The sequence below is a fragment of the Odontesthes bonariensis genome, chromosome 13, assembly GCF_027942865.1.
Source record: "Odontesthes bonariensis isolate fOdoBon6 chromosome 13, fOdoBon6.hap1, whole genome shotgun sequence".
NCBI classification, from domain to species: domain Eukaryota; kingdom Metazoa; phylum Chordata; class Actinopteri; order Atheriniformes; family Atherinopsidae; genus Odontesthes; species Odontesthes bonariensis.
Window position 1 is genome coordinate 20,378,412 of NC_134518.1, and position 19,691 is coordinate 20,398,102.

Consider the following 19,691-nt stretch of genomic DNA (forward strand, 5'->3'; position numbering starts at 1 on the left):
TTCTGTAATGGATCTCATTCCTGCCTCCTCTCAAGAATTTGTCTCTGACCTCCCCTCAATTATCTATGAGGAAAGGGGCCAGGAATGGCCCGGGAGGCAACTGAAAGATGGGGTCGAAGTGATCAATGGAAACTTCATTAGGAACTGGAGAGACGGCAAGCCATACATTATCAGTGAGTCAGGGCTTTCAGTCTGACAGAGAAAATCTTTAATGTGGGTTAACAGAGGATGCAGTGATGTGATGGGGCCAAAGAGTGAGACACTTCATCAGCTTAAAGCAGTCAAACACCTGCCAGCGTACCAGTTTCTGCTGTATGAAGAGAGAGAGGAGGACAAACAAATTAATAGGGCATTTTATTAATAGAGAGCTGATGCTTTTAGTGGAATTGGTCGCTTTAGACAAACACTACAAAGCTATGTACAGCTCTTTCAGAGAGCCAAAAAGCACAGTAATATGTTTACAAGCTTGCATGAACACTCGTATCTAAAAATAGAGATCAGTGGTGACATGTCCACCTGTGTGTGCATGTGTTTGCACGCAGCCATGCTTGCTGGATGAGATTATGAATGCGGGACATCATAAAAGTGATGTACTAAACAAAAGCTTTTCATCTCCGCACAGCAGCTGAGGTTGTTGCATCCCTCCAGCCCTCATCCATCCTTTACCAAATGAATAGCTGATCTTTGTATTTAAAAAAAAAAATTGTGTTACACCAAAGGCTTCAAGTGCGACAGAGGATTGAGGGTGGAAGGATTGTGAGAAGAAGCGTTGAAAGGGGCGAGGATTACTGTCAGAGGAAACTGACGGTGAAAAGAAATATGCAAGAAAGGAGGGGAGGAGAGCAACTGTGGGACGAAAATAAAAATGCAAAGGATGAGTGTAAGCAGCCAGAAAAGATGACAGAATAACACAAGCACATTTCATAATAGCTGCATACACTCTGATGGTAAGAGGAGTTATCAAAAGGAGAGCACAGAGGCAACAAGAGGAGTGTTTACCTGCGAAAAACAGGAAATGAAGGAGAGATACAGGTCGATGTGTTACAGGTAGATAACACGGGAGAGGTAAAGTTCAGGAGGTATAGAGTGTCACCTAAAGGATCAGGAGGTAGCCAGTGGGGGCAGAGATACAGGAACTTAATCCCAGCGCCAAGACAACTGATGGTGATAAAAACCTCCTCACCTGAACACACCAAGAGACAGATGTGGACAGAAGCATGGTGAAACTCTGAGGAGCAACAAGGACAGAGAGGAAGAAGGAGGAAGAGCTGGGCCTTATTTTCTCCCGGAATTAGTTCATTCATCCTCTCATTTTTTCTCTACCTAAAACTAAGAGATCACTACATCATTTTTAACACATTTTTGAGAAATCAGCAAATGATTTACGAGGATTTTTAGCACACTGAAGTAAAATCAAAGAGCGGATAGCAGAAGAGAGAAGTGAAGGGAAGAGAGGGTGAGGGAGGGGGAGGAACGGAGAGTGTGTGTGTGTCTGTGTCTGTGTGTGTGTGAGCCTGTCACACCGAGATGTTCATGATCATTCGCGAGTCGTCCGCCGGAGGAGGCGGTGCTGGAGTGATGAGCGTGCCGCAGGAGAGAAGTGCAAAGCAGGTGTGTGTAGGGCTTGCATAGTTATATATGTATTGAAACGTATGCATGTGTTTTTGTCTCTCTCACGTCATCTTTGTCTGCCTCGTATGAAGATTTTCTCATGTGTCACTGTGTGGTTATATCATGTTTTATACAAACATTCCCTGTAGTGAATGCACTTGTAACGGTCACGTTTTGCATGCTTTAATCGTGTTGCCGAAGACAATCCAGCCCAAAATGCAACGTAAAGATGATCTTAAAACAGTGCTAAAGTCTTTTTGATGAAATGCCTGCTTTCGACCAGAAGAAATGTTTGATAAAGTGTTGAGTTTTGACTTCAGCTGAGCTATTGCAAATGTTCCTATATGAGTTGAGGAAACGTTTGGGTATAAGACTGGAAAACCCCTTGAAAGACGGTGTCTAAAAATAATGAGTCTAAAAATGTCTCATAATTCCTTCTAACTTGGCGACACTTGTCGTGTTTGAGGCATTCCAATGGTGATTATTTTTACATATATATATATATATAAAGAGTAGTAACTTAACATCTGAAATACTGATTGCATTTTAATACCGGTTGAATTACATGTATTTTCTCGTTAACCTCTGTGACCCCTCAGGTGCAGGCTGCCATCAAGAAGAACATGGAGAAGCGGAGGCGTAGCAGCGTGGGGTTGCAGGGAGGGGGTGTTGAAGATGCTCAAAGTGTGACCCCTCAACCTCAAGTCCGTCAGAAGTCTAGACAATTACCACAGAGGGTGACAGCAGAGGCAGCTGAAGCAGCTGAGGACAGCGAGGCGCTGGAGGAGAAACTGGGGGAGATGATGGATGGGCCACAAAGGAGAGACAGGGAGAAAGAGAAGGATGCGGAGTCCGTGGACCTGCTGCCCATAGTGGACTCTGTGTTTGGACAGGTAGGACTGGAGATGCGTGTGTGTCTCTGCATTGTTGTTTGTTTGACTGTGTGAGAGTGTGTTTTATTGGGTTACTCCTGCATCAAGTTCTCTGGCTGATTAAATGTCTCGCGAGTGGCTTGACTGTAACCCTACGCCTCGAGTTCAAATTTAAAACCGAGCTCTGCCCCAGTTTGTATCAGTAGCAGTCTCCTCCTGTCCTATTTGATCCTAAGAGGGCAGAAGGTCTTAAAGCTACGGTATAAAACACATTAAATATTACACCTTGTCATTCAATACCCCTAATACTTTTGGAAATGGTGGGATCTGCAGAAAAAGAGACTGAAACTAAGGATGATGATAGCATGTGTTTGAGAGAGACTTCAGCTCCTTTACTTTAGGAAACCTTATGAAAGTGTAATCCGTAATAGATACTGCCTTAGTCAAGAGATCTGATGATCAGCCTGTATCTGCTGTCACTCTATCAGCTCTGTATCACATCACATCCCATCACTCACATGGTCAGAAACGATACACGAGACGATGCCACATACGGCAGGTGTCTGTCACCCTGAGTCACACAATCCTAGTGTGAGAAAGTGTCGAGCTCGTGTGTGAAAATCAAATCAAAGAAGATCAAAACTAAAGTTAAAGCCACACTTCGCTTCCTCTGGCTGACCTCAGCATGGCTTGTGAGTCACTCCCGATTCACGTCCACCTAATCACGTCAGCAAAACTCTGAGGAGGGTGATGAAGAGCATGTCTGGGGTTAGCAACAGGAAATCAATATAAAGAGAAAGAAAAATGTGATGTCAGTGGTGATGCAAGTGATCCAAAATAAGAAAAATCTGCTAAGTGAGTGGGAGAGAGCAGTCAGCAGAAGAGAAGAGAAGAGGAAAGAAGTCTTACATGAAGCTTGAGTACAAGTCAGACCGCGAGTACTCCTAAAGACCCTCAGCCCCCACATAACGAAATTAAAACAAACAGATGGCCTGTGCAAACTCACCATCTCCTTGAAGTGATCTTTCACAACAACAAATCCCACATTACATCACAACTAAAGTGGGGAAACTTTGATGGGTTCATTAATGTTGGATTCAAAAAAACTCCTGAAATTCTTAAAAGGAGAATCTCTGTAGCAGCAACTCTCTGTTTTTAGAGGAGTGCTTGTTCGGAGGAGCTGTAAGAAAGAATCGGACAGACTCAGTTTGGGGACTTTGGAAGCGACATTTTAGTCCTAAATTGTGGATCCATTTCGAAACTATCTGTTGTATTGGGTATGTTTTAGTTGGGCAGTTTGGCCTAGTTTCGTTATTACAGTATGTGTTTATTGAAATGCTTGATTTACGATATCATTACCCCGTCTGTCCTGCAACGTGAAAGAAATGCAGCAAATCCTTAACCCAACTCAGCTCAAGTCATTTCAATTCAAAACTATATTGCGATATTGTATTGAAGGAATACCAAACATTCAGATTTTTTCTAAATGTAAAGTATAAGTAGCGGCTGATTTCCTGATGAAATTTCCTGATGACAACAGCTTAGTTTAAATCCCATGGCTCTTTAATCTATTATTTATTTAGTATTTCATATGTCACCATCCATACATGCTGAGCTGCCTGCTTACTGGAGAGAAGAAACCTTGCATGTCCATCTTACCAGCTCTCTCTCTCTCTCTCTCTCTCTCTCTCTCTCTCTCTCTCTCTCTCTCCCTCTCTCTATATATATATATATTTGATACTAAGGATGTCAGCATTTTTTCTTTTACTCAATATTAGGCTATGAAAAAAACAGAAAAGAAATTCTAATTACAAACATGTTGCCCACAGCACGATGAATTTAATTAGCACAGGGTTTGGACACATAGAAAGAGGAAGAAAAGATTAGAAAAGATTTATAATGTTAAAAAAGATACACCTGGTGTTACAACTAAGTAGTCCAACTAAAAACAGGTCAGTAAGAGGCAGCGTGACATAGGCAGCGAAAGTAAAGATGGGATGGAGCTCACACTTTGATATTTTAAGAACAATGTTCCTCAGTGTTCTGAAGTTCATGCCATCATTTCAGTGCAAGATCAAAAACAAACATTAAAAGGCGGTGATGCTCAGGTCCCCAGGCAGCACTGCGTGGAAAATGAACATTATTTTGAAGTGGAAATCACTGCATGAGCTCAGGAACAAATGCAAGATAAAACTAAAGGAAGAAGATGCTCACTTGAGCAGTTAAGATAGATTGAGGCCAAGTGACCATGTAAAATTAACAATATTTTTTAGAAATTATTGACATGTTTTCCTGAAGAGAGAAATAAAGGAACAACTGGCTTGTCTGTAGCATACAGTTCAAAAGACAGCATAAGCGAAAGGCATCCCGGTGCATCTTACACATGTGCAAAGAGAACTTTAATGCTGAGTAATGCATGCAGCTTTACGTTTAACTTCGGGAGCCTATAAAATTTGAAAAAAAAATTTGGAGAATGTTTTGCTTATCTCATCACGACAATAATGAATTACACTGGCGTGTCTTCAGTTCAGGTCTGTCACCCATTGCAAACATTTGGCTCATTGAATATAAAGATACACCAACGATAACTCAGAATTATGTCCAAATTTAACCTGAATAAATAAAAAATGGAGAAATATGTCCCATTTATACCAGTGGTGATTTTAGAAATGGGTATTTGTATGCATTTTTGTATTTATACCTTTGCTTCAGTTAGATGTAGATACTTTTGCTCATGTTACATATCTGCCTTCTTCTTTCTTTCCTTCCTTCCCTCCTTCCTTCATCTACACTTGATCTATACCGTCTCATCTAGTGTTTCCCTGCTTTTTAGCTGTCTTTACTTGAAACCAGCTCATGTGGATCTGACACCAGATCAGCACATGATAAGCACAAAAGTATACTGAGGCTAAAACAAAAGAGAGTGTCACGTTACCTGAGAGCTGCCCAATCTCTCATTTTAAACACTCAATACCTATGTATGTGTGTACTTGTGTGTGTGTGTGTGAGAGTGTGTGTGTGAGTGATAGACTTAACCCCTAGCTACTTGTGTGTGATTATCTGAGACAAGCACTTAAAATGTAATCAAACCAGGAACCCAGTAACATAAATAAGCCTGCCTGTGTCTACCAGGATCCTCTCTTTTGCATGATTAATTGAAACCACCAGTAAGAGAGAATCAGCCTGGTAATTAATCTGTTTTAGTGGTGGTGTTGATGTTTCTTTGGTTGCAGTATTTGGTGCCAGTTTTGCATTACACTGAATCACAAGGGAACACAGCGGCAGCTCACAGAAATGAACAGCAAAGGGACCTTTTGTGGTTTTGTCAGGTGGTATTTTCTGTCACCGATGTAAACAGCTGGATTGACTGGTGGATAATGACTGTATTTACATGTAGACACATTTGAATATCACAAAAATAACAGTTTTGAAAAAAATGTGTGCTTATTTTGAATTTGAAGCCACCGCATGTTTCATAATGCACTGTGGGTAATGGATCTTGACTGCAGGCAGCGCTGTTTAGCTAACAGACTCTTTGATTTCATGCTGTGGACATAAGTCCAGAATTTGATGTAGCATCATTCTGCAGAAAAAAAGTAAGATTTCTGGATGACAGCAAATGTTCCTCTAAAACCTGAATGAAATGTTCAGCCCCATTTCACTGAAGTGCCTCTCCCACGTCCACGGTGACAGTGTCACTAAAATAGCACGTTTGAAACAATACGTTGAGTAAAAAAATAAAAAATACAGAGTTGAAATGATAAAAGTACTCAAAGAGGCATGGGAGAAATTGCTCTGTTTGACAAACATGTACATGAGGCTCTCGGTGACGATTTTCGGACTCTTGGTTGCTTTGTAAGAAATAATGGAAGACGGTTTCAGAGCTTTTTTTGCCACTATGCTGACAGGTTTTTTAGCAGATTCAGCACACTTATGTAAAAGGAGCCTCTTGAACACAGAAATAGTCTCTCTATATCAAACGTTTTGCTTTTGAGCCAAAAAAATATTTAGATGTCTGTTTCTCTTCAGACTGTTTGTCATCAGCTGCTACTTGAGGCCTATTCAGGTCCAGTGTAGACAGCACCTCTTGCTGGAATCAAGTGAAATGGTAGTAGAGATTTTTCATTCGACTTTAGGATTCATTAACGAGGCTCTGGTTTCATAGATTTTTGGAGCAGTTGTTTTTATTTGAGGAGGCCCTTGGCCAGATTGAAGTGGTCCTGTGGCTGCCTCTGTACCTCAGATCGAGTTTTGTCCGGTGAGATTTAAATCCCTTAAAAACCAGAAATGAAATCCTAACAAACAGGAAGCCAACGGAGTGAGGCCAACAATGGTGCTCTATGATCCTGCTCTTAAAAAGAATAGCAGCTGCATTTTGTACCAGCAGCAGCACATGATGGCGAGATCACTGATCTGTACCAACACACAAGGGATTACAACAATCAAGCCAAGTTGAAAATAAAGGCACGACTAACTTTTTTCTTAATCTCTGGTACATAGGTAGGGCTTTAACTGGGTTAAAAGCATTTCTTTTCTTTTTTTAAAAAAGGTAACGTACGTCCATACTATCAGAGACGCAGGCCTTTGAACTGTGTGATGACAAGTCAAACGAACCCTGTCCTCATTAGGAAGTAGTGTCCACAATTTCCCAGACAAATTTATTTGGTCAGACCACTGTACAGTTTCCCATTTCACCTCGGTTAGTCTCAAAGGACCCGTTATCCACGTACATCAATTAGCCAGAACATTAAAGCCACCTGCCTAACACTGTGTAGGGGACTTCTCATCTTGCAAGAAAGCGTCTGACTTGTCTGACTTTGTGTCTGGCAACAAGATGCTGGCAGCGTATCTTTGTGCCCTGTGGGTGGTGGAGTGGGATCTCTGTGAATTTGGCGTATTCCAATGAGTTACATCCACATGGAGGCCAGTAACAGAAGTTTCCATGCAGATCATCAAAAATTTAACAAGATTATCCACATGACTTGTAAGTGGTTTGAATATTGTGTGTGCTGGTGTGTGCTGGTGTGTGCTTTTATTTTGCACGCTGGAGCTGAGACAAAGCAGTGATTTCACCATAGAAACATGTCTGCTTTTAATGCTGGTTGTTTTCCTTTGGGTACATAGTTTTCTTTTGATTCTCTGTTTATTTTTTAGAAAGTCAAATAAGTTTGTATTTACATATTTTACACAGCTTTTTGGAGACGATACTGAAATGTGCCGCTAACAACACAGACATACCCTGAGACGGTTTTCTGCCAGTGAAGCCCTGGGCGGCTAATGTGATTTGGATCTTGTACACAAGTTCTAGATGATTTTAAAGATATCAAAATCTTGTTAGTTGCAGCGTCAGCACTAATTTCTGTCTGCATGCTGGTTGGACGGCTTAGAATAAGGGAGAAGAAGTTTCTCTGGGTGAAGTTTGGTTCATTTTGTAGTGGTAGTTTTAAGCTGCACCCAAAGGCTCAATCTGCGTGGAAGTTAATTTAAAAGTAGAGTCATTACTGTTTTAGACATTCACTGCAGTGGCTGTCAAATAAATTCATTGCATGTGTATTAAAGGGACCTCTGGTGGTGACAGCTGTTTATTGCAACAGACGTTGGATCTTGACGAAAGACGCTGCTGTTTGGCTTTGTCTTGAGTTGTATAGTCACTCACACACACATTCTCATCAGGCTTCAATGTGTTGAAGCCTGTGTTGTGACATCATTTAAGGTAGGATGTTTTATTCCTTTACATTTTTTATTTGGCAGTCTTTATTCGGTTGACCAGCACACAACTTGATCTCACACAATCATTTCCAGGCAGATGTTTTCAGTGCAAACGGTTACATGAAAGCATTTGTTAGACTTTTTCAACAAGCCGTCACCACGTCTGAAAAACCCTGACTCTTACTCATTACTGTGATCACAGTTCTTTTTAGGTGAAGATGGGATTCATCACCATTCACCCTTATTTAGTAACATTAAACCAATATAATTTCAGTTTAACAAGCTTTACGGTAATTTGACCCATAAAACTCAGAAGTTTTGCAAGGGCATTAAAGTAAATACAAGACCTGTAATTATTACCATTATTATTTGTGGCACAGTCGGTGTAAAAAATTGGAACATGAAAGCATTTTTTTTTTTTTTAAATGGGACATGTGGGTGATAGCACAGTGTGTGTGTTTGCGTGGGTTTCTCACCGTCTCTCAGATTTCAGCAGGCAAATTATATACCTGCTGTCCTGCTGTCTCCTCTATTTCTCCTACAGAATGGGCACTTTGTCAGTGATAAGCAGAAGGGAGAGCTGGAGGCGTATTAACTGAATTTTCTTGAAATATCCTCCAGTGTTTGAATTTGTTACACTCTGGTGGAAAGTGTAGCTCTATCAACACGCTGTTGCACTGTCTGCATTTTCTCTGCTCCGTCAGAGGCCAAGAGTCTTTATGGCGGCTCGTCTCCGTGGCAAACTCCTCAGAGCGTTTCTACTTCTTTTTCATTTAGTTGCTGCAAATGAATCGAAGCTGAACGACTCAGTATCGTCATTTTGAATTGTTTCTGAAAGTTTTCATAGATATAATTCACTCTATGCAGTGATTCTATATCAGAGATTCCATTTTTTTAAGAGCAAATGTTGAGAGGATTATTTGACTCGCTCCTCTCCTCTGTGCCGTTCTGCCATTTGAAGTCTCAGGTTTTCTTCCTGACTCTGATCCTCACACCTATTTCATCAAATCTGATCAGTGTTTCTCTTAGAATAGACGTAAGCTGTTTTCAATACTCACTGCCAAATACATGAATTAGTGCAACAGCAAGGATGCTGTCTTTGCGTTTTAAATCCTAAATGGAAAGGGCTCCATACCTGATAACAGTCTCTATAAGCCCAGCTCTGTGTTCCGTGTTGACTTTTCCTGATGATGCCAGTATGAAACATCTTCATATGAACTTCACTCCTTTTTATCTCAAGACTTAATTAAACTGCCTTTACTATTACAAGGAACACTGTATTGACTTGGCATTTAAGTCATTTCAGCTGACCTTGCTACCTAATAATTGGATGCAAACACACATTTTATTAAATGGCAGGATAAACAACACTCTTTAGTTGAGCTAAAGCCAATAAATTCCAGGTGCAACTGATCTCTAGTATTTTTCTATGTGCAAAACTACACTTTGAAACCAGCCTAAAACTTTGATAATTCTTTAACATCAGTCATAGTTTGCTATTATTATGCCTCTCTCATTGATAGAGGATTTATTCAAAAACCTGAATCTAGTCTGTGTGGTCTTAAAGCAAGTTTTCTTCAAATTTAAGTGTTTGTGTCACACAGACTCAGACACTCAGTTCAGGTCCCCACAATCTTATTGTTGTCAAATTTATGTCGCTGCAACATGAGTCATATGCACTCACGCTCAGTCACGCCAACACTCACCCATGAGCTGTGCCCTCTGGATGCTGCATAGTAAGCACATTGCTTTTGATCAGATATGTTAGCAGATGCTTTGTTATAGTGCAGATGCTCACTCTTAGCATTACGCTCCTGGGTATTTGTTAGTTACAATTTTGTGAATCATTGCAGGCCAGTTTTTTTTTTTTTTCATTAAATACATTTTTAACTCTCAGACATGACACAATTAAGAATTACTGGAAAGTTAACTATTTATTTATACTTTTTTCAACACTGCCTTTTCTTCTGTTGGCTAACCTGCGAATTTTAGAAGTAAATTGCTTCTTCCGTGAGAGCCATCAATGAAAATCCAAAAGTGACCAATGAATATGTAGACAAATGTAAATTCTCTGCTCTCATCCATGAGTGTGTAGTTTCAATGCTTACCCCAACATCCCACCTTGTCTTGATGACGTACGGGCCAGGATGGCTTCAGTTTTGTGTCTTGGCTTGTGGATATTTGGAGGTAGGTGACTGGAGGTTTGCCTTGACTAGGTTTCAAACCACAGAACATTTATGCCAAGGGTGGCAGCATTACCACTACGTCAGCCAGTCAACAAGATTTCCATCCAACTCCAAATAGTGGCAAGAAGAAGGTGGTCTGAAAAACAACAACGAGACAGGTAAGCACATGACAGCGGGGTGTGAGATGCAGGCAGGTGGGATGTACATGAAAATGCCCAAACCAAAGGGCTTGAATATTGTAAAGAGAAATCTGCACTGGATATGGATTCCAATACCTCTACAGGTGGTCATGAAAGAGATAGATGTGGAAATCCCAGGAGTCAGCAACATCAAGAAGAAGGAACACGAGAAGCTAAAGGGAAAGGCAACCACTCACATAGAGACAGATACATGTATTTACATTGTTAATTATTTCTCACTTCAGCGGATACTTTTTCACAAAACCCCAAACTGTCCATTCACACCTCTTCACAATCAAATCCTTAATCCCTGAGCCAAGACGTTTTTCTTCATTCTGATTTCTTTTTGTCAACTCATCTTAGTGACGATGTAGAGGTTCAGAGTCTGAACTCGCTACACGCTGACATTCAGCAGCTAAACATGACTACATCAATAATAATAATATTGTTGCTCTTCTGAACTTCATACACGAGACCCTCGGGATTGAGAGATTACATTAATATCTCACGGGATGCTCCTCCACACAAAACAGCCTTCACGTACGTTTTAACAATTTTTGCAAAACAGCTTGCAACATGATAAACCGAAAACAAAAAAACCCGATGAAGTCTGGACTGAAAAAAAATTAAAATCCACAACCCAAGACCACGACAGTGATTCTGTTTCTCTTTATCGCCAGTCAGGCCAAACTGATTGAAAACTACAGCAATAGATTAGATTTTTGCACCAGCTGAATCAAAACAAAAAAAACGGGGGGAAATAACAGCCTAATAATGATGAGTGTATGATAATGGTGCTATTACAGCCCAATCTCACAGCAAAATGTGACAATAAACACACAGAGGAACACATTGTCACCACATTTAATGTAACCGTTATGCATTGATTGGGGTTTGAAGGGCTGGTGGAGATAAACTGGCAAATGTTGAGCAAAAGAACTGAGTGTGTGTCCCTTCCCAACCGCGGATGAAATTGAGAGAATTTGAAATACCATTTCGGCATTCAGTCGTTGCTTTTTATCTAAACTTCAGTCACTCTTTTACACATTAGAAAATACTTGGTTGCAGTCGTGAATTAGAATACGTGTTTCAGGTTAAGTGGAAAACACTATACGGTAAAAGTTAGGAAACTGAAATAACTTTTCCTTTTCCCGAGTCACTGTCTGCTGAATTCTGTCGCCTCGGCTAAACACACGCGGACATTGTCTTCGTGTGTTCATGTCCATCAACACGAAAACAATGTTTTGTTTTTTTCGTGACTATTTCACATTTTCCTGTGAGACAGGCTAATATTGAAAATGTTGCAGGTACTGTACCAAACTGTTGCAACAAGAAGCAAAAAATGAGAAAAAAAACGCCTACATCCACTAAAGACTAAAAAGAGAGCGATGTCAAATGGGCTCTTGGGGGAATGTGCCATGTTTGGAAACCTTCAGAAATGTATTTTCCAAACAAATACAAAAGTGAACTTCTTATCTTTAAAGGTCTGCCATCATCATATCTTACACAATGTTTATTTTTCTTTAGTTTCCACTTGTGCTGCAGATTTCTTCTCTGTTTACGTGCAAAATCGAGTATCAGATTGTATGAAGGAAAGTCCATAGTGTGTCTACTTCAGGTTGATTAAATCTGAATATACAACAATCCAGGTGAAGAGTTTTCTGCATCTTTTTTTGTGCTCTCGTTCCATCTTTTTTTCTTTTTTCCCTCACCATCACCCCCTCCTCTTTAATCTAAAATAGTGGGGATTAACCCCTGCGTTTATGTCCTCTTTACTCTCGCTCTTACACTCTTTTTGCTGTAGATGAAGTCATTTGAATGCTGGCGCAACATGTGAACAAGGGAGGGAGGGAGATCGAGGTCAAGTGAGGAGAAAAGAGGAGGGGAGAGAGATAGATGGGGGATTAAAAACTCTGTGTGAGGAGAAGAGGGTGATGCTTCATCTGCAGAGAGATACAGTTGCAGTCAGTGTGTGAGCCAGTTTGACTGGGTTAGTTTGGTTTTTGTCAGTCAGGACTGCTCGTGCATGGATTTGAGCTGAGCAGAGACATAAGAAGAGAGAAAGGAGGAGAGGAAGTAGACACTGAGACCTGAGGGGGTTTGGTGATGGGGAACTGCACCAAACCATCTAAAGATGACCTGAAGAAGGTAGGAGCAGTCTATTTTGGATTCAGACTAATTGGAACTTGATGTTCTTGCTGGCACTTGCTAAAAGAAGCTTTTGTTTTGCATCCATGTCAACCTATTATCTTGTTTGCAACTTTTCGTCATTATCAAAACTGTTTCATTAAGTAACATCTTTTTAAATACAGAAAACACTTCGTACGAAGATTTTTTTCATTATGCTGCAGCATCGGCTGTTTAAAACAACCTAGATAATGCTGGATTCAGTGATTATTAAGAGAAAATTCAACTCATTACATTTACATTTCTAAACTAGAGGAAGTCTGAGGCTAAATGTACACACTGTGCTCGATCAAACATAAACAGAAACTCCTTTGCAAAGTTTGTTAACAGTTTTTGTAGCAGCTCGGAGCCTGTCAGTTCTTATTCGAGGGGATTTTCATTTATTCTCTTGCAAAGGTTTGCAAGCTCAGTGAAATTATTGAGCTGTTTTGAAGGTCTACAGATTTTCAGTTATGTTCAGGTCAGTAGACTGCGAGGGCAATGGCAAAACCTTTCAATTTGTCCTACTTCAGATTGTTAATAATAGATTTAAAAATGCGTTTAAGGTAAGTATTTGGTTTGTATAAGAATTTTCCTTTTGTTTCCAGCTTTTTTACATGCAGATCTAATTGAATTAATAGACCTCACATCTTTTCTCTTTGGGATCAAAGAGATTCTATTTCAATTCCATCACTTCACAGGACTTGGTTACAATTTATCATGTTTATGTTTGTTGTGAGGGTGCAGGATAATGCCTTCCTGACACTGATGTTTGTGTAGCAGAACAGTGCATTCCCACAAAGTCTGCTAAATCTTCCCGAAGATCTTTTATAGTCAAGTAAGCTGTTCTGACAGCAAGCATCGATCGTTGCCGTATTTAGTATTTAGTATATGCTAACTATACGTTTAATAATGCTAGGTGCTAGCCAAGCTGGCTCTAGTTTAGCTTCCTGCCAAGCTTCTGGACGCGTAATTCGTTCACGGAGCAGGGTACGCGCACAGGGGGAAGGAGGGGGAGGGAGGAGCAGATTGCAGTTTGATAGACGGCATCAGTATCCAATCATTGTGAACGGTCCTTTCACAATGATTGGATACTGTTTTTCCTAGATTGTACGTTCTAGAGGCCACTAAAGCTTTTCATATTTGTGTCAAAACTTTTAATTAATTGGTTGCAATGGGGGTGTGAAGAGTATTTCAAGCAATATGTAAAAAAATGTTCCAGAAAAAGATCCCCTACCCCACCTTTAAGTTAATTATCGTCGGACAGGTCAAATTTCTCTGAGTGGTCAACCCTTCTGCACTGGACTTCCTTCCTATTTTCTCTTGAATTTTGCACAAAACAAAACAAAGTTTCTCATCTCCTTTAACTTGAAACCTTTTGAAAAGGTTTTTCTATTTTTTATAGACGAACAGAACATTATGACTGGAGGCACCCCAACTTTTTCATGTCACTGCGACTTTCGCAGTGTTACACACACAGAACATGTCGGTCATCAGATCTGAAGATAAACAGTCAGCTCAGAGTAAGACTGCAGCAGAGACGCAAAGAAAACAGAAAGACCTCTCCTCGGTCAGAATGAAGTTTTGGAATGAGTGGACTGCTTTGGAATAATAAGCAGCTTATATGGTTCTGGCTTACAGCCATGTCTGATCCAATGTCGGTATGACCAGAAAATGGGAGGTCTTCACCTTGTTCCTTTAGAAAGACAAAAACGCTTGAAGAGCAGTGGTTCAACAGCCTGGTTTGCCTCTGAAGGGGGCAATACACGAGGCCCTCTGGGGTAACACGAAGGGCCAGCAGGATATAGCAGCTGGAGGAAGAGGGGGATCGGGATGTGCAGGAGAAGCCGTAGAAGGATTCTCACGGTGTGCTGGTGAAGAACTGCAACGTGCTCCAAAACATTGTGGGCCCGGCCTGCATCTTCCTTAAACACTCGTGTGTAACAGACAACCGCACACGTTGTGTCCTCATACAACCTTCAACTTTTTTCCACTTGTGTCAGGTCATTTTCAGCCCCACATCATGGCACCTCCACCACACCAGCAGTGTTGTGCCCCTCCCCACCATCACTGCAGACTGGCCTGCGTCAGAGAATCAAATCCCCCGGCACTACATATTCTCAACAATGGGATTGATTACTGAGTTTAATGAAAAAAATCATTGACTTTATGGAGCTGCTTCTATAATGTGTGGCACTGTTTGAGTTTGTGGTGGTCGATAGAAGAGAACCCAAATGTGGACTGGGGGGCTGATGAAAACTTAACAGGAGAGTCATTTGAAAACACAGCAACCAAAGGTGCAGCAGAGCTGGAAATTCACTAGAGCCACTTAACGAGGAAGTGATTGCAGCTGTGGCTGACTGAGTGGAGACAGGTGTGCAAGACCAGACAAATTAAAAACTGAATGAATCCAATGACTCACAAACACAAGCAAGAAAACAGAGTAGAAACTACAGAAAAACCAAGACAAGATAAAACAAATCCAAACTAAGAAAATTCACAAACCCTCACAGGCACAGGCTGAAGTGGGGTCCAGGCTTTGGAAAAGTGAGCCACATTAAGATTCTTGGCTAGTACTGTCATGGTGCTGGTAGACATCTCTTGTTAAATCTAGAGGGAATTGATTTCGCATTAAGTGCTGTGGTTACAGGTCATTACTTCACTCCTGAAAATAGCACGCAGACAAGTCAGTGCCTTTATCTCATCTGATGGAGGAAACTCTCTGGAGCTTTTCTGCACTTTGCTCCAACCTGCCAAAATAAATCAGGAAGAAATAACAAGCCTACAGTGCAGAATCTCAAGTTAATGGAGAAAACGGCACCTTTGAACGGTGGGATTTTTTTGGGGGGGGATTGATTAACATGCCGAGACGTGGTTTGAGCTCGAAACATCTTTGCAGCACCTGCAGTAGTTTAGTGTAAAAGATTTTATCAGTGAGGCAAAGGTATTTAAAATTGGGATATGTCCCAAGCGGAGTTTTTACAAGGTTCATAGCCCAACATTCAGTATACTTAATCAAATCTTGCCTTGTGTGTGATTTTGTGCTATGACAGCAGGACTTCTTCATGCTTTCAGGATATGAATACGAGGTGATACGTGTTTGCGCTTCCTCTTGAAATCTGTGATATACCCATTGTCATATATGTACACTAGATTGAGATATATGAGATATTTAGACGCTATTTTTTTTTTATATATATATATATCTCAATCTACCCTGGTTTTGCCTGTTTAACTTAAGCTTTCAGAAAAGCTAAAAATACGGAGTAAATGGCTCCCATAGCTCACATTTTTCAGCCCAGTTCATATGAAGGCGAACTCATTAATCAAATGTTGGCCAGACATAACTGTGATCACACATAACAAAAATATTTATATAAACAATAGTTTCCACTCATTATTCATTTTTTTGAGTCATTTCATGCTTTTTTTTTTTTTTTAAAGTAATTTAATTTCTCCCCTGCTCAGTTTATCCTCATCAACTGATGTGCGTGCAGCGGGATGTTGCTTTAGTATGCCTGTGTTTACATCTTTGTACTACTTTGCACTATTTCACTGCATGAAATGAGAGGTTAACGTGTGAAACGTCTCTTTCTGACAGGACAGAGAGCTGAGACCAGAGGAGATCGAAGGTGAGATGACAATAATCCACCAATCCAGAAGACAGTTGCACTTTAAAGGCGTCTAACTGCAACACCTTACTTACAAACATGTTTTTATTTTAAATCAGAGCTTCGAGTGGCGTTCGTGGAGTTTGATAAGAACAAAAAAGGCTACATCAGCCATAAGGACCTGGGAGAGTGCATGAGGACCATGGGATACATGCCCACAGAGATGGAGCTCATCGAACTGAGCCAGCAGATCTGTGAGTGGAGCGACAGCCTGAAACACGGGCCAGTTTGGACTGAAATGAACAGGAGATGAAGTTATTGAAAAGATCAGAACAAGAATAATCTATTGTTCACACAGTTACATTGTGGATTTTCAGTAGAAAAATCTGTAGACTGACTGAGGTCTTGCTTCTTGGTAGATTTTTAAATATGACTTTGTGTGTTTTAGGCGGAGGTAAAGTGGACTTTGAGGACTTTGTGGAGCTGATGGGACCCAAGATGCTGGAAGAGACCGCAGACATGATTGGAGTCAAAGAACTACGAGATGCTTTCAAAGAGGTCAGGATACACATTGTTGCTTAAAGTAGAAAGACGCAGAGCAATCTTTACCACTAACTTCTGACTGCAGAGGCACCGCATGTGCTTCTGTTACCGGGATTGAGCTTAGAGACCTGTTTATAGGGGAATGATACATTAATAAAGACAAGCACCCACATAAAAAAAAACTCTTCAGCTCTTGAAGTAACACCTTTGAAGATTTCAAATGTGCAAAAGATACGAACTCTAACAGGAGCCACAGAAATTTTAGCCACAGAGTATTTTTTTAGAGTAGATTTAGTGCATAAAAACGAATTCATATTCGTACAACATTCATGGACGTTAACTAAGCTCCCCTGTAAGAATCCATTGCTGATTGTCCAAACTGAGAGCACTCTGGTCACTGTGTACTGCAGGTAAGACAGTGACTAATCATGAGCATTTCTCACAACTTTAAAAAAAAAAAAACAAGATTCCCCACATTGTGTTGAAGGTCAGCGTGCAGAACAGCGCTAATACAAACACGGTCGGTGATACTGGTGGATTTCATTGATAGTGACAAGAGTCGGTCAGCTGTGACTGACCTGGTCACAGCGGTGTCATATTATTCTGCAGGCCAAGATTTGTGTAATATTCGACATTTGTCACTCCGCTCATCACCCTCAAGACAAGTAGCTGTGATCTCTAAGTGCTCTCAGCTGTGTCAAAAATATATCATTTGTTGTCATTTTACTGCAACGTGGTTTTTAGGTGTGATCGAAGGGTTTGTAAACTCACTCAGACTCTGCTCACAGCAGATATAGCAGGGAGATCAAAGGTGCCAATATTTTAAACAATGACAGTGGCAACATTCTCCAGTAAAGGGACACTTTTTTTTTTTTTCCGGCGTGTGTACATGCTGACAGAAAACAGCTTACTGAGCCACATAATTCATCCTGTTGATTACATCTGCATTTTTCTGCTATAACGATGCAAAACATCTGCTGTGAACGAAGTCTCTAGGGGCAATAGATGGGAGACAATAAAAACCATCCCCTGTTATAAAGATATAATTAACAAACGTGTTGTTTAAGAATTCAGAGAAACGGCTCTCTGATTGTGATAAGGTTATAATGATATAGGGAGCAGAGGTCCCATGATGTTTGAATTCATTTTAGTTCCCAAATAAAGTCAGCACGACAGAAAAGAAACTCCCCCAGAAGGATGTCAGAATTTCTTACTTTACTGCTGCCCTAAAGTGTCCCTGTTTGCTCATTTTGATGTGATTCTTTTATCTCTGTGTGTCCAGTTTGACTCCAATGGCGACGGTCAGATCAGTTTGACTGAGCTGCGCGAGGCCATGAAGAAGCTGATGGGAGAGCAGGTGACCAACAGAGAGATCAACGAGATCCTCAGAGATGTTGACCTCAACGGAGACGGACTGGTGGACTTTGAGGGTAAACATGAAGTCGAAAGGGATCTGTTCAGAGATTCTTCTTCCTCTTATTCCTGCTCACATCTTTGTTTTTGTCTTTTCAGAGTTTGTGCGGATGATGTCCCGCTGAGCGGCCCACGTACAGGCAGACATGAGGCTGAAACACAACAAGCTGCAGTGAACTTCCTTTTTTCCTCATTTAAAATTCTATTTTTGTATCAATTAATTGAAAGTAAAATAGTTAACCGAGGATAAATGTTTAAAGCATATGAACATCTGTAAAACATATCAACAGCTTTGCAGAACAAATGTACGACTCTCTGTTTTTTAATGTATTTTTATATACTACTGCTTGTTCCCCGAGTGTAAAATCTTGTTTGTAAAATGTTTTTTATTCAAATAAAGAACACAAAAACAGCTACTCTTTTCATGGTCACATGGTTTGTTGAGCCATGTCAGCATATTAGAGAGGCCCTCGTAGCTTACATTGGAATTTAAAAAGGCAAACATTGTGTGTGTGTAAAAGTATTCATGTTGTACGAGAGAGACAGAGGGCATGCTTCTTGAGCAGAGAGGAAGCATGATACATTGAGCTTTCAATGCACCTTCTATTCAGTGTGTTATTTAAAAAAAAAAAAAACATTTCTAATATCAATATTCAATATAATTAAAATATTCTTGTTTGTCATAGAACCAAAAAATCCATTTATATTTTGATTTCATCCAGTAGATTACCACATCTTTATAAAAACTGCTTTTAAATCATACAAGAATTTGTAAGTGTCAACCATTGAATAAAGAGAGAATTAAGTCGTAAATATAGAAGAATGCATTAAAAAAGCAGAAATACATAATAATCGTGTGAACGTTTTTTTCTCTAAAAAGATTTTAGCATATATTCATTTTCTTATATTTACTCATTTAGGTGATTTTTTTTCTGTACACATAACTTATATTGATTCTTTATTTGTTTTATTCTATTTTGTGCCTTTAGTTTATGTTTATGTTATGTTTATGCATTTGGCAGACGCTTTTATCCAAAGCTTACAAACGAGGATAAGACAGTCATTACAGCTAACATCAAAGCTAACATTGAGCTACATAGAAGGAAAACCACTAGTCGGACTCTGTCAGAGGTGACTTAAACAAACCCCATCAGCATGTCTATCAGTCGTTAAATCTAGCAACTGTACGTTTACTGATAAACTACAAACAAAACACAGGTATGGAACAAATGTGATCCTGGTTCACACCTTTTTTTTTTTTTTTTTAATCAGTTGTATTGTAATTTTTGTCCGTTTGTCTGTACATTAATCATTTCTCTTTCAGGTGAGTTTTCATCAAAAAGTAACAACGACATCAAGTTTGAAATTCAAGATTTTCCTTTTTATTGAAAACTTGGCCAG

The 19,691-nt window shown here is 40.1% G+C and overlaps 1 protein-coding gene across 2 annotated transcripts; it reads left to right on the top strand.

The window, feature by feature from the left end:
- The first annotated feature begins 1,527 nt into the window (after positions 1–1,527).
- On the top strand, positions 1,528–18,822 carry cabp2b (calcium binding protein 2b). 2 transcript variants are annotated; one of them, XM_075481475.1, is made up of 7 exons: positions 1,528–1,611; positions 2,211–2,504; positions 16,325–16,355; positions 16,454–16,588; positions 16,783–16,892; positions 18,160–18,307; positions 18,390–18,822. In XM_075481475.1, exons 1-7 carry the CDS (start codon positions 1,528–1,530, stop codon positions 18,413–18,415), a joined length of 828 nt encoding a protein of 275 aa, XP_075337590.1. In that variant the 3' UTR covers positions 18,416–18,822. The 2 variants fall into 2 exon arrangements, with proteins under 2 accessions (XP_075337590.1, XP_075337591.1); XM_075481476.1 differs by lacking the exons at positions 1,528–1,611; positions 2,211–2,504 and adding an exon at positions 12,493–12,705.
- The last annotated feature ends 869 nt before the right edge of the window (positions 18,823–19,691 follow it).

Bases quoted from the DNA above. Each gene is read 5' to 3' on its own strand.
- cabp2b (XM_075481475.1), top strand. From the start codon at position 1,528: ATGTTCATGATCATTCGCGAGTCGTCCGCCGGAGGAGGCGGTGCTGGA. The intron at 1,612-2,210 runs GTGTGTGTAGGG...GTGACCCCTCAG, and splicing joins AGGAGAGAAGTGCAAAGCAG to GTGCAGGCTGCCATCAAGAA. The intron at 16,893-18,159 runs GTCAGGATACAC...CTGTGTGTCCAG, and splicing joins TACGAGATGCTTTCAAAGAG to TTTGACTCCAATGGCGACGG.